This window comes from Apis dorsata, unplaced genomic scaffold (genome assembly GCF_000469605.1).
Source record: "Apis dorsata unplaced genomic scaffold, Apis dorsata 1.3 scaffold_1024, whole genome shotgun sequence".
Classification (NCBI taxonomy): domain Eukaryota; kingdom Metazoa; phylum Arthropoda; class Insecta; order Hymenoptera; family Apidae; genus Apis; species Apis dorsata.
Genome location: NW_006264123.1, coordinates 77514 through 93156, shown reverse-complemented (window position 1 = coordinate 93156; position 15643 = coordinate 77514). Strand labels below are relative to the sequence as shown.

At 21.4% G+C, this 15643-nt stretch overlaps 1 protein-coding gene across 1 annotated transcript in view; it reads left to right on the top strand.

Annotated features, from left to right (window-relative positions):
* LOC102673746 (sonic hedgehog protein A) overlaps positions 1 to 15643 on the top strand; it is a 157868-nt gene that overhangs the window by 129504 nt on the left and 12721 nt on the right. Inside the window, exon 2 of the mRNA XM_006624260.2 lies at positions 13309 to 13570. Within this exon, the coding sequence (XP_006624323.1) occupies positions 13309 to 13570 (262 nt within the window). The remainder of the gene's footprint in view (positions 1 to 13308; positions 13571 to 15643) is intronic.

Below are 15643 nucleotides of genomic sequence, written 5' to 3'. Positions count from 1 at the left end.
TTTTTTTTTTTTTTTTTTTTTTTTTTTTTTTTTTTTTCATAGATTTCATTACACATAAGAAGAACAATCTTTATGAGCACGATAAATTGATAGAGGTATAAATTGATATAGAAACGAATGATTTTTTTTGGATTTCGAATGGATTTTGAATTTTTACTAATTCTTGGATATAAAATATAGCATATTTAAAATTTTGGAATAAAAAATTATTACAGAGGAAACAAATTATTACAGAGGAAATAAATAAAAGTACGTGAAATTGTAGGTAAATTATATAATAAACTATTATATTTCAAGTTTTGAATTATTAAAAAATATAAAATATCTTCGCTTAAATAAAAAAATGATGTAAAATAAAAATTTCATTCATATCTTCAAAATTTGAAAAAAACATACATTTATTAAAATTATTCTTTTTTGCAATTTTATTTATATAAATAGAAAAACACAAGAAACTATAACTAATATTAAATAAATATAAATATAAATATTGATTTCCAATCTTAATTTTCATAAAATTTATTATTTATTATTAAAATATAATCAATCATTTTTGTTTCTCAAAATCTTCGTTAAGTACAGATCTAATCTCTGGTAAACTAATTTTGTTTTATGTTGATTTACCGATATCTTCTCATTATTTACTAATCTAAATAATAGTCCTTAGAATATTTCACAAATTAATTTCATTTTTAATATTAACAACATGGCATATTTAAAAATTTGTGTTGTATTTTATATTCTCTTATAATAATTGAAAAATTTATATGAAACCATAAAATTAAAATGCAAATGATTAGATTAAACAATTTAAAATTTTGAAATCATTTTAACTATAATTTCAACGATTGAATACTTGCTGAAAAAGTTTTTAATATTAACATTTTATTTTTTTTCAGATTAAACCAAAAATATTCAAATTATAATTTTTATACAAATGTCATTAGTTAACAAGTCAATCGCTTTTTACAATATTACAAATTAGATAACGATATGGTTAGTAGCTTCTTTTAGATTTCAAATCATCGGTATTTCAAATATGCTGTATTTTCGCTACTACAATATTATTCGAGTAAAATTTCTGTTCTAAAATTTTCGTTATATGGGGATGTCATGTTTTTTAAATTCGAAATAGTCATTTTGGCTAGATAGATTTCATTATATGCAAAATGATCGGTTCTTATGAACAAAATATCATTCGTTAAAATTATCAATAAAGAAATGTAAATATGCTAGTAATTTTATGTAAAAATAATAGAAATTGCAGAAAATTAAAAAACAAATTTATTTTTTATTATATTTCTTTTAGATTTACATAAAATAGTATTGCTTTTTAATGTTACGTTGATAAATAATAATCATTCAAATGGATTTATTCCATTGCAAATGCAATCATTTGACTTATTTATTTTTTCACCGAAAACTTATTTTTAAATTTCTATTTAACAGAAGTTCTTCTACAGAACTCTCAATTATCTAAATATTTATATTAATTTCAAAGTTACCGCTATAATTAACTATTAGTAAACATAATCTGAATCCGGTATATTTTTAATTTTCAAATATTACTCTTTATTTAACTTAATCTAACTTAAGTTCGAAATTTTTGCACAAAAACATATATAGATATCATTGAATTTTTTTCTAAAAATCTGAATATGTAAAGATATCTTGTTACAGAATCTATCACGTTACATAAAATATAAAGCTTTGACAGCAATTTAAAAAATAAAATAATTTAGAAGATTGAATTAACAATGATTAAATTCACATTATTATTCAAAATCGAAATTTAAAAATATCGGAAACTAACGAATTATGTTGACGAATAATCTTGCTTGAGGATTCATAAAAAAATCTATATCGATCATTATATGTTTTCGTGGAAAATCGATATAATGATCGGTGATATTTATTATGAAATTTTTTTTGTTTTATTTTAAAGAATCATTCGTAAAAAATAATCATGATTTTCAAGATCCAGGAAATGTCTGAAATAATAAATTTGAATCAAAAATTTAATTTGAGCGATATATATAATACAATTGTGATTATTAATTATCGATATGTATTGATATTTTATTGATAATTTTTAGATATATTATCAATAATATCGTTAAGATATCGTTAATAGATAGAAATGACTAATAATTCTTTTTTATTTTTCTCCTATTATCCATAATAAGTTGCAATAAAAATAAATTTTTTTGAAAAACTGTATTATGTTCATATACATATATTTCACTTACTTTTATTCGTATAATTCGATATTTTAATAATATTTTGAATATATCTGAAAATATATCAAATATCATTGAAATATCTTAATAACATATATAATAATAATGATCAAATAAGAAAAAATAAGAATTTCAATTCATTTTTATTCGATATCCTATAACACAGCTTATAATATATATAACACAGCTAACATTTTTGTTATTATCGGATTATGCTATTATTGCATTTATGCTATTATAATGCTATTATAAATTTGATTAAACTTCGATTTAGAGCACCATTGTTTTTTTTTAAATTTTTTTTGTATAATCTTATAATTATTAATAAACATAAACGAAATATGATTGTTTTTAATACGAGAATTCATTTGTTTAAAAATTAAAATATGTTATTAAAGTTTGATAATTTTGAAGCGTTATATGATTAAACACAACTCCTTTTTTCTTTAACTTATACATGTTACGTTGTCAATATGTAATAGTATTTCATATATTGAAAATAAATTATTAAAGTATTAATATTATAAATGTTATTGCTATAAGTCTAAACAATAGATCTTAAAAGGCAAAGCCATCAGTGTGTAATTTTTTAAAAGAATTGAAAAATTTCTTATAAGTGTTTGAAATGTTCACTTTGCTTTCTTATGCTTTTTTATATTTTAATAGTTTTATGAAAATCCTTTTGTAATTGGAATTTATTTAATTTGCGAAATTTTCAAATTATTTGAACTCATGAATATCATTTATTATGTTTATGTAAAAATTGTCTTAAATATCGAAGATAATTATATAAAAGAATTGATTTTCATTGATTTCGATGATATAAAATAAATGATATAAAATATGATATCGCCATTATTGTAATTTCGATCATTGCAAAAATTGTTTTATGTTTATATATGTTTTATGTTATTTGCTTATTTTCACATTCCGGATTCAAAAAATCAATCAAATAAAAAAATATCAAAATAAAAAAATAAAAAAATTAAAATAAAAAAATCAAAATAAAAAAATTAATAATTATTTTTGTAAATTATTTTATTAAAAATAAAAAAATGAATTTTTATACAATAAATAATAATTAATAAAAGAAAAAAATATATATATAATTTGAAGATAAAAATTAATTGTCTTCTTTTAATCGTAACAAATTCATTTTTTATTTAAAAAACCAATACCAGTAATTTTGAGAGATAAAATGAGATAATTTTTAATTTTAGAAAATTTTCAATTTTTTTTGCAATTAAAAATAATAAATAACAATAAAAAACAAGTAATCTTAGTAAAAATTATATTGAAAGATTATATATACATAATCTTATAACACTTATCTATATATCTAATCATATTTTTTATTATATTATTTTAATTACAAATATCTATATGGCAATCTATTAAATAAATTTTACATACAACCATACAAATACATGTTACGATACATATTTTAAATTACTCGATATACAAATAATGTACGACTTTTTAGCTATTTTAAACAAAAATTTACTAATATCAAATGTGCAACGAATGTGATAATAATAAAAATTTGAAAAATAATTTATTTTTACAGCGAAAGCATTTTAGATTTCCTAAATGAGATAATCTTATCTTCTTCTTTTTTCTTTATATTATATAAGATATTAACATTAAAAATTTTAAAAATATTATATTACATATACTTATTATATAATATTTTTATTAACGAAATAGTTGATTACTAGTTAATAGTTGATTAATTAGTAAAAGAAATACTTAAGTATATATTTTAAGACCGCAATTAGCACAAAAAAATTTACGATAGATAGCACTTAGAATTCTTGAACTTATCCTTACTTGACTTCTTTTTATGAGTATATCTATAGTCCGTTGTATTCCAACTATTAATTAGTAATATTGAAAATTTGCAAGAGAGAATTATTATAGAATTATTACAATTGTACAGTTAATGTATAGGCATTCAATTTCTATAAAATAGAATGATATATTGCGGTATGCATTTTAAACTTGCATTAAAATAAAATGTAATTTTCCACATTTGATGTCCATTTCTCTTAATGCGTTAAGATATTAGAAGATGAGAATCATTTTCAAGCTATGTTCTATGTTTGCATTGTTCATAAGGAAGCCGAAGAGTTAAATAGGTATTATTATTTTTATTACAATTATTTTTATTATAATTACTGTAAATTCAGTAATGTGTTTATAAAAATTTAATAAAATATAATGAGAAAAATAATATATTATAAAAAAATAATAGAAAAAAATATATTAATATATTCGTTATGAAAACAAATGTTATTCAAATTTATATCATTTATTATAAACTTGATATTAAATTTAATTTTAAATTTTTGTTTTGTTATTGTTAAATTTTTATTTCGCGCTTTTTTATTTTAGAAAAAAATACAGTACAACAATGCATCATATAAAATCGACATTATTAAAAATCATGATAATCACTAATTTATGAATAATTCCAATAAGTTGTATTGTAAAAAGAAATCTCAAAATTTTGTATTTTTGTTGATTCAAAATTATATTAAACATAATTACAAATAAATATAAATTATAAATAAATCCATGAATAAAAAAATTTAAAAAATCATACTTTGTAAAATATTCTATAAATACATCCTTTCACGCAAACTTTTTTCTATTACTATTAAACAACGATTAACGCATATAATCTCTCACATTCACTGGTTAACCAAAATGTCAAGTCGAGCTTGTATATTCTCAATCGTTCCCTTGATACAAGAGTTCGCGATTTGTTTCGAGAATATTTCGCGTACGATCTTTGTGATCGCTCTTCTTTCTCACTTTTCTTTCTTTTTTTTTTCCTCTCTTCATCCCCGCGTCTACCTCCCTTCCGCCCTTGTATCCCTAATGGATTATGGACCAGGCCATTTTTCAGCCGAAATGGATTTTCATAAGGGCCGACATTCTCGGCTTTGCCACGACCGCGATTCTATACCATCCTCCGTTTCACTCTATCTTTGCTCCGCCAAAATGTTTGTAAATAGATGTAAAGTCTGGGAGGGGCTCAGGGAGTACCCCGCTGGGTGAACAAGACGCCCCATCGTGCACCACGGACGGTATATTTCTCGGTTCCTCTTCACCATTCTTCCCGATCTTTTGTATTTTCTTCGTCCACCTCCTTCTATTTTTCCTTCCTCCTCTTCGTATTTTTTCTCGTATATACTCCAACTCGTTCTTATGCCGCTTATTTTCTCTTTTGTTCTTTTTCTTTTACTCCTCTCCTGTTTCTTCTTCTTCTTCTTCTTCTTCATTATTGATATTAGTCATTTTAGTTAGTTTTTTGAAATGTCTTTTACATTTCTTTCCAGGTTATATGATTGTAGATCATGTTCGTTTTGGATGTTTATTTTCTTACGATTTTTCTGAATCTCATATTTCTTTTTCTTTCGCATTATTGGTGTTAGCTCTTTGAAATGTCTTTTTTTCTCTGTTTCATTCCAGGTTATATAATTATATATATATTTCTTGCGATTTTTCTGAATCTCATATTTTTTGTTCTTTTTGTTTTTTTATTACTAATTTGAAATATCTTTTATAATTTAATAATTTGAAATATTTTTTATATTAAATGCAAAATCTTTACGTCGCTTTTTCTTTTTATATTCATGAAGTTAAATAATAAATAATAAAATAATTTATCTTTTAAATATATTATTATCATTAAAATATCTATTATTTAAGACAAAGTTATACAGCAAATAAAAATAAAAATAAAAATTTTAATTGGAAATAAATTTAAACGATTCTCAAATCATTTCATTTTCTTATATTATCTTTTTTTTTTCTTTATTATTTATTTCTTACACATTATTTCTCCAAATATTTATATTTTTTATATTTGATTAATTTTCTATTTTATTTAATTCTAATTACATTTTTATTATTATTTTTTAATTATTCTTTAATATATATAATAATGATAGTGAATAAAGACAAAAATAAATCACATTAAATAATCTATTAATTGATATAAAATATTTAAAATATTTTTCTTATTTTTGACTTTTTTATTTTTTTTTATTTTTGATTTTGTGAAATTTTAAAAATTATCGTAAATTCATATTATTCATAAATTTGACTTATTACGCGTTTTATCAGAAATATATCAAAAATAAAAAAATAGACAATATAATAATCTTTCATTTAAAAAATGAAAGATCAATTTTTTTTAAGAATATTTTTTCCTCTTTCATTTTTTTTTTAGCATTTATTATTTATTATTTATTTATATAAAAAAACGCTAATAATGTAACTAATAATGTAAACAATGTGTATACTACATTTATCGATATTATATTTACATAATAAATATCGATAATTATTGTATATAAATATGTCATAATATTTTTAATACTTTGATAACATTTATATTTCATGATTACAAAATATTTAAAAATGATTTGTAATTCATTTCACATAAATTATATTATTTTGAGATACGCACAATGTCGATAAACATTAATTTGCCAAGTGAAAAATACTTTACATTACGCGTAAAATATTATATGTATTTCCATCGAAGTGCGATCCATTCGCTTTTTTTTCCTCTCTTTCTCAAGTCTAATGTTTCCCTGTCTATTTGACAATGTGCTCCAACATACCACACACTGTTGGCCGTGCAAATTATTAACGTCCGTTCAAACACGCGCTTTCTTCGGAAGCGATAAATCATCGGTATGAAAACACATTGTGTTTGCCCTGTGCACTTCTTCGTTGTGTAAATTTGCGCGGGATCCCACTACAAGGAACTCGGTGTCACGCGTGAATTCAATGGAAATTGTGGATAACTATGGGAACAAAGGCAATTTCTAAGCTCGGTTGTGCCACCGAAATCGTGATTCATAGTGACAAATCGCATCCATGAGCATTCGATTATAATAGGATATCGTATACGTCGATTATCTCACGATGATTACTCGATTATAGTAAATTCTCGTTTATTTCAATAGTGCACTATAGAATATTTATCAAACGCGGTGAAAAATTCTTTTTTATAAATATTCTCAAAATTAAAAAATATGTTGTATATTCTAGATTATTGAATATTCAATTGGTAAATAGTTAAATGATTTAAAAGAAATAAATCTGAAAATGATTGAAAACTAAACTTTATCATTTAAAATATTATTATTTATTTAATTTAAATATTTAATTTGTAATTTCATTTTGATATTATCATCATTTTATATTATTTTTACAATTATACGTTATTCCATTCTAATTTTCATTCTCAATTTTAAAATTTGTTTAGCGAATTTAATATTTTTTTCTAGTTTTATTAAATAAGTTAAAATCATATATAAAAGAAAAATGATGCTGTTAGTAAAGTTATATTTATTATTGTATCTTAAAATATATAATATAAATATATAGAGATAATATAAATATAATATATTTATATATTCCAAAATAATAAAAATTTTTATTATTTTTTTAATTTATAAGTATTTATAAATTAAACAATTTTTTTACTTATATTTTCATCACTGTATATACATACATATACTTTTATTTTATTTGCAGTCTTTAAATATAATGCTGGATTAATCATTTGTTTATTCGGTCAGAGTCCAGAACTGATTAATAAAGAGTGTATTGTATTTAGAAATGTATTTTTTAATATCATTGTAATATAATTATGATATGATTTTTTTTCTGAAAATAAAATAAAAAATTTTTTTCAAAATTATTTAAAAATATTTTTAAAATATATATAGATATATTATATTCCTTTTTTTAAAATTTTAATATATTTATAGAATGTTCGATATTAAAATCGGAAAAATTTTAGCAATATATTTATTGATTTCTATTTTTATTATAAAAATAATTTTTAAATTCTGTGGTATTATCGAAATCATTCACAGTGACAAATTACATCCATAAGTATTCGATTAACAATAAAAGATATTGTAGATATCGATAATTGTGCGATTTTAAAAACGTATGCTTTATCCCATCATATGGTGAAATTTTTATATGTGAATAAAATGGAGAATTTAGGTTGAAATTATTCAAAAAGATTTTAAAAAATGCATTTATATTTATTATTATTTTTTTAAATTTTCATGGATATTTAGAATATTCAAGATCAAAACAAAAAAATTTTGGCAATATGCACGAGATTATTATAAATAAAAAATTTTGTACAATATAAATCAATTTAATTTTGTTCTCGAAATAAATAACTAATAATTTAAAAAACTTAATTTAAAATACTTAATTTTTAATAATAATTATTTAATTGTAACTTATTTTTTACATTTATTTACATTGATTTTAATTATTTATACAAATTATTCATAACAATTACCTTGTTATCTCTACGTACACAAACATACTTACATAATACATACGTACATAATCATACTTTTGATAGATTTAACTATTTGTTACGCATTTTTTAATCTCATAATGAGATGAAATCTCAAAAATGAATATATTTCTTATAGATATACAAAATTTCTTATAATATACAAAGAACTTTATTATTTGTTTTTTTTTTTATTATTATTCGAAATAACCAAACTTTTCTTTAAAAAAATTTGAAAATTTATTTATTTATTTCGAGTAAATATTTGTTTTCACATTTTTTTTTCTTATTTTAAACGAAAAAAAAAAGTCTCCAATCTTGTTTAGAATAAGTAACGAAAAAGTTAAGGGCGGTTATTAAGCTCGATACCCGTGAATACGACACAGGAGTATAAAATCCCATGCATGCAGACTCGTTTCATTGAGAGAGACGATCCGCGTGTGTACCGCTTAATGGCAATTCATCCGACAGTCGATGGACATGCGATTCTCCTTGTGGAGATCGCGTGCACGTGGCCGTGACACCTTGAAGCCGCGGAACGAGGCCGCTTTTCACTCGCGAGAAGTCACGGGATATTTGGCAAAGGAAAAGGGAAGTCGAAGCGCTTGAAAAAGAAGAAGGCGGGACCCTTCTTTTTTTCCCCAGTCCCTTGAGCTGTCGTGCACCGCTCAATAGGAGTTAATTGCCGCAAGGAGAGCTGCAAATTCGCGGTATTGTAAGTCTCGTCTCGTTTTCGTGCCCGCTGTCGAAGCCAGGATGTTCGTGTTGTTGGCAGACTTTTTAAACCGTCTTTTCAATAGGATCATAAAATTTCAAAAATGGTGCGCGCGCGTGCGCGCATATACATTGCTAATTTCGATGATAAATTGTGGAATATATGTAAGTATGTAGAGTATATAGATATGTAAAGAAAAGGTATGAGGAGGATTTGATAATTGTGGAAGAAGGAATAATAGAGGCATTTAAAAAGATATATTTTCGAGATACATTTTGAGAGAATAATTTCTGAGTGGAAACGCTAAAAGAGAATCGAAAATATATTTTTATAAATATAAAAACAAAATAATAGATGGTACTTAAAGAAACGAGTTCTTTAAGAGGATTTTTAATTAGATTTTTAAATTAAAATATTAATCAAATTATTAAATTAATTAGATTTTTAAATTAAGGATATTAGATCAAAATTAAATCTTAAGATTTGAAAAAGTCGAAATCAAAGTTTTGTGATATTCAATCTTTCAAACAAACTAAAAAGTTCGTTTTGTAATTATTTTCTTATGTTTACTTCTTATGAAATAAAATGTTAAAATTTTCATTTTTAAAATTTTATTTCATTTCATTTCAAATTTAAATTCATAAACAATTAGCAGTCATCTTCACAACTTACAAAAAGTTAAATTTTTGCTTTATTTTTATAATATAATATGATATTGTTTTAATTGAAATGAATCAAAAATTGATTTGATTATTATGAACTAAATAAATAAATAAATAAAAATAATTTTATATCATAATATAATATTATCTCCTCTTATTTTTACAATTATTCTTTATCGTCTTAATTGTTTAATTATTAAATCTTTTTAGATTTAGAATCACAAAAACAGAAATTTCAAAGTATAACTCATCACATTTTAATTAATAAATGTCTACGTATTTTTTATCTTAAAACAATATATATAAATTATTATATTTAAATTCATGATGATAGGAATTTAGCTGAAAATGCATAAGGTTATTTTATTTATTGTTTGTTAATTGTATAGTATTATTTGAAAATTATTTCAAAATATAGATTTTGAATAATTAAGTATTATAATAGATTAAATATATAATAAATCTCTACAATTTTATGAATTACAAAAGAATAATTTTATTCTCATTTTAATAAATATTTGTATTTAATAATTCAAAATTATTCGTTATATTATACATATAATATTTTACGAAATTTTAAAAAGTCTAAGTATTTATAGTGCTATAATGAAAGAAAAATAAATTATTTGTTTTCATCTCAGATACGGTCTGTGAAATATATTATTTATTTATCAAACGAAATATATATATATATTAAAGAAACGTATAGAAATTGCATGCTATTATTGGAGTGAGAGAACTTGTTGAAAGAGAATGAACTTGTTGAAAAGCTAATTTCAATGAAGTTACAATATATATGTTATTGTTTATAAGTAAATATCTGGATGTTCAGATCGATTTATTGTAACGATATTTAAAGATTATCGAAATATATTTATTATTTTCTAATATAGTGGATTTAATAAAAAAAAAAAATTATTTGCGATTATCAATATCAATACCAATATCAATATATCAATCACAATGTATTTTATTTTGCAGATAAATTATTGATTTTAATATTAATAATTTATAAAAGAATTTTTCCAAGTTAGAATCTATTATTAGAATCTGAAAAATTAAATAATTTGTAAAAATTGTACAACTTGATACGAAAAATAACAAAACAATTCTAAAAGATTTAATACTAATTATAAATATTAATTCTGTTTTTATATACACATTTCATTTTGAAAACACAATATATATATATATATATATATATATATATATATATCACAGATTCTAAAAAAAATTCAAGAGTTCTCAGGACTCATCCGTAATACTTTAAGCAGGATTTACACGAATCCCTATAGCTTCCAAAGTCAAGGATATCTTTGCTTAGCTTTCTCGCGTATTCTATTGACTACTGTTACTCGCGTATCGTCCAGGTAGGCAAACATAGAAACAGAAAAAGATCTCCTTTCGTAAGCAAAAGCAGAAAACAAGACCAAGAGAGAGGAAGATCGGTGTGAATGATCCTAGACACCGGTCATATTTATACTCCTGTTTGCTTCCTGATTCGCCACGGTGCGCGACCCTTGAAAGTCCAGCTTGGTATCCAGTCAAAACACGCATTCGTTTTCTCGCCACCTATTTTCAGGGATTGCTCGTTTACCTGCTCATCTTTTTTCGCGCGCATCCACGTGAAATCGCGTGAAATCCTCGTCCGGCTCGGGAAAATCGCGTTAAGCGGAACTTCGGGGAAAAACTTGGCTCGAAGGATAGTTGGAGATATTTGGAATAAAAAGGGAGTTTCATGGATGGAAGACGAAAGTCGAGGAAGGATTAGTCTCGTGCTCGAGGGTGCTTCTGATCGTGTGAGATCGGCTTTAATAGGTTTCGAGGATCATTGATTCGAAATGGTTTTGACAGAGGAAATTCGGTCGTGGTCGTCGAGATGTTAGAGATATAGTTAAGACATTTGATTGTTTGATTTTCGTTCTGAAAAGTCAATTTGGTGCTTGTCTATTTTTCGGTACTTCTGGACGCATTTTCTTATATATGCGCATGAAAAACATGTATATATTGTTTTTTAATACATATTTAATATTTTTTTTAATAAATAAAAAAAATAAGTTCATTGAAAAGTTGAATATAATTAACAATTATATTTTAGACAAAATATCAATATTATGATAATTTAATTTCTTAAATATTGTGAATTATCTTTTTAAATGCATTATATATTAATTCTGTAAATTTTCTATCATTGTTATTATTTATATCATATCATTATTATGTTTATATTTTTATTCATAACATTTTGTTTTAAGTAATTGAAATATGTAATATATATATTATATAATATAAATATATTTACATATCCATTATTTCTGTTATATAATGATTTCAATTATAATCTCTTAATCTTTCTATCGAAGAAAATGAGGATTTATCATCATTAAATATATACATATAGTTAAAATAATTTCAAATATAAAACTTGTATGAATTTTATATTCATTATTTATACGGTATTTATTATTAAAATAGTATCTATTGGAAAATCATTTATAGAAAATCAATATAAATTTTACAAATAATAAAAAAATATTTTATAATGCAATTTTTCTTTTTTTATTGTATCTGTACATCTAAATGTTTTAATTTTTTAGCAAAATGTTATTTTATTGCTATTTAACATTAAAATAAAATGCAAAACATTAATAATTATTTAAGATGTAAAAAAATTCATTTTATATTTTTTTTTATAATTATTGTCTTCCTCCAAGCGAAATATAAGTATTTATTTATAAGAAATAATTTGATAAGATAGTCATAATCTTGAATTATGTATAACAATGAAATCAATAAAAATTTTTATAATTGTTTTGTTGCAATTTATATTTGTATTTTGCATTTGTTGCAATATTATAGAATATTTCAAAACAATAGTCTTTTAAATATTTTTATTAAAATTCTATTAATTATTTAATTAAAATTAAATGTAATTAATAAATTTGTAAATTTGTATCAATTACTATAATAAAAATTTTATATAAGCTTTTGTCCAACAAATTGTATATTAATTTATTTACAAAAAAAAAATAATGAATTCTATTAATAACAATTTTATACCAATGTATATAAAAATTTCATACCAATGTTATAAAAATTATATTTTCGCAATTTTTTTATCTCTTGCAATTTTTCCTCTTCTCTAAATAAATTAATAAATTCTCTTCATACAAATTGAGAACATTCCATCTTAGAACATCTTGAACATAACATAATCTTTAATAAATTATTCTATTATACGATTAAAATGACTAAATCTTGCTAATTGTTTCACGAAACTATTAAAATTATCAAATTATCTTGTAAATTATCTTCAATAATTCGAAGAGTATTTTGTTACAGAGGTGCAAGGAAAAGCTGAACACTCTTGCTATTTCAGTAATGAATCAGTGGCCGGGAGTGAAGTTGAGAGTGACAGAAGGATGGGACGAAGAGGGAAAACACGCGACGGATTCGTTACATTACGAAGGACGTGCCGTCGACGTGACGACGAGCGATCGGGATCGCTCGAAATACGGAATGTTAGCAAGACTCGCCGTCGAAGCTGGTTTTGATTGGGTTTACTACGAGTCCAGGTCGCATATTCACTGTTCCGTCAAATCGGGTCAGTATTATATTAGTTGTTTTTCATTTTATTCGTTAATTAAATTATTTTTCATATAGAATAATTTGATACATTTCTGACTGAAAAATAATCTAGTTTTCAATTTATTAATATTGAAAATATATAAAATGTCCAAAAAAGGATTAAGCTTATTATATATTACTATATATTAATGGGTATAAATAGGTAAAAAAAAGTTGATACTTATGTTGAAAAATGATATAGGAAAGAGTTACAATCGTTCAAAAATTTTTATTTTATATATATTTTTATTTTATTATATATATATTCAATCAAAAATTTATTCTGATGGAACTATTAATGTAATAATATTGCAAAAATCAATGGATAATTTGTTGCTTAAGATTTCATCTTTCCAAAATATTTTACCTTTTGTAGTGAAATAGATATAATAGAATATTATAAAATAGATTAATAGAATATTAATTTGGAAATAAATTACAATTTACATATACAATATATATACATAAAAGAATTTCCTTTCTTTATATAATAAATTTACAATTTTTATTATTTAAATTAAGATTTTTAACATTTTTTAATAGACAGTAATTTAATTTTTAATAGACAGTATATATAATACCATGTAGTATATAATTTTATAATATATTCTTTTGTTTATAATAATAATAATAAGTTTTTTATATAAATATTCATTGAAATAAATAAATAAATAAATGAAATGATTAGTAAAATATAATAAACTAAATGATTAATAGAAAATCAAAGTTATAATACAATTAATATAGAATTTAACTATTGGATTGAATTTTTTAGGCTTAAATTTTTTTAAGTACAATTTTATTTAAATTATTATAGAATTTTATAATATTAAAATATAAATTATTTGTAAAAAATTATTTATATTATAAATTTTGTTTTGTTTTTTTTTCAAATAGAGATTTTATCAAGTAGAGAAAATAATTTTACCATATAATAAATTTTATTTAATTTTTTTTTTTATTAATTTTAATAATATATAACGAATTAATTTTAAAAAGTATAATTAAATATATTATAAAAGTATAATTAAATATAAATATCATGATAAAATCCAATATGTATAATATGTATAATATGTAATCAATATGTATAATTATGATAATACAAATTCAAAATTCGAATAAAATTATTAAAATTAAAAATGAAAAAAAGAAAGAATTTTTTTTTTCAAACAAGAATATTTGTACTTATATACTTTTATTTATTATATTATATTTTTATTATATTTTATTCTTATTCTTCTTGAATTTATTATTATGATGATAGAGCACCACTGCTACACAACAATTCACTTACTGCGCCACTCCATTAAGAAGAAGTTATCTATTTTACCGACTTCCATAGATTTTCGGGATATTGTAGAAAATGATCATATTCAAAAAAGTTATTCTACAAGCATGCTTACTGTGAAATATCTAATTACGGATATGTCATCTATTAAAGATAACAAGAAACAATCATTCTATATCATTTCATGAATAATAAAAAATTAAATATTTTGAAAATTAATCAATATTAATATATTTTTAATCATAGATTGTAAAATATAAATATGTATTATGTTTTTATTAAAAAGATTTTATTTTTTTTTTTAGAAATTTTAGAAATTTTATTTTTTTATACATATATTAAATATTATTAAATATATGAAAATTTAATAATAATAATTCTAGTAATATTAATTATAATATTATAATATATCTATATATAAATATTTCTATATTAAAATAGTTCAATTTTTATTATTTAAATAAAAATATATTAATATGTTATATAACAATTTAATAAAATTAATAAAAATAATAATTTTTTAATTTGTTATGATTAAAAATAAATAAAAATAAAAAACAATAAAAAAAGACGTAAATAAATAAAGATATAAAAAAAATATAAATGCTATATATAAAAAACAGAAATATAAAATTCAAAAAGAAATATAAGCAAATTGTAAAATATCTTAATATTATTATTAAATATTATTTCAGTATAAATATTCCAAATATAATATAATATATATATAATCATAACGATGATATATACAATATATTT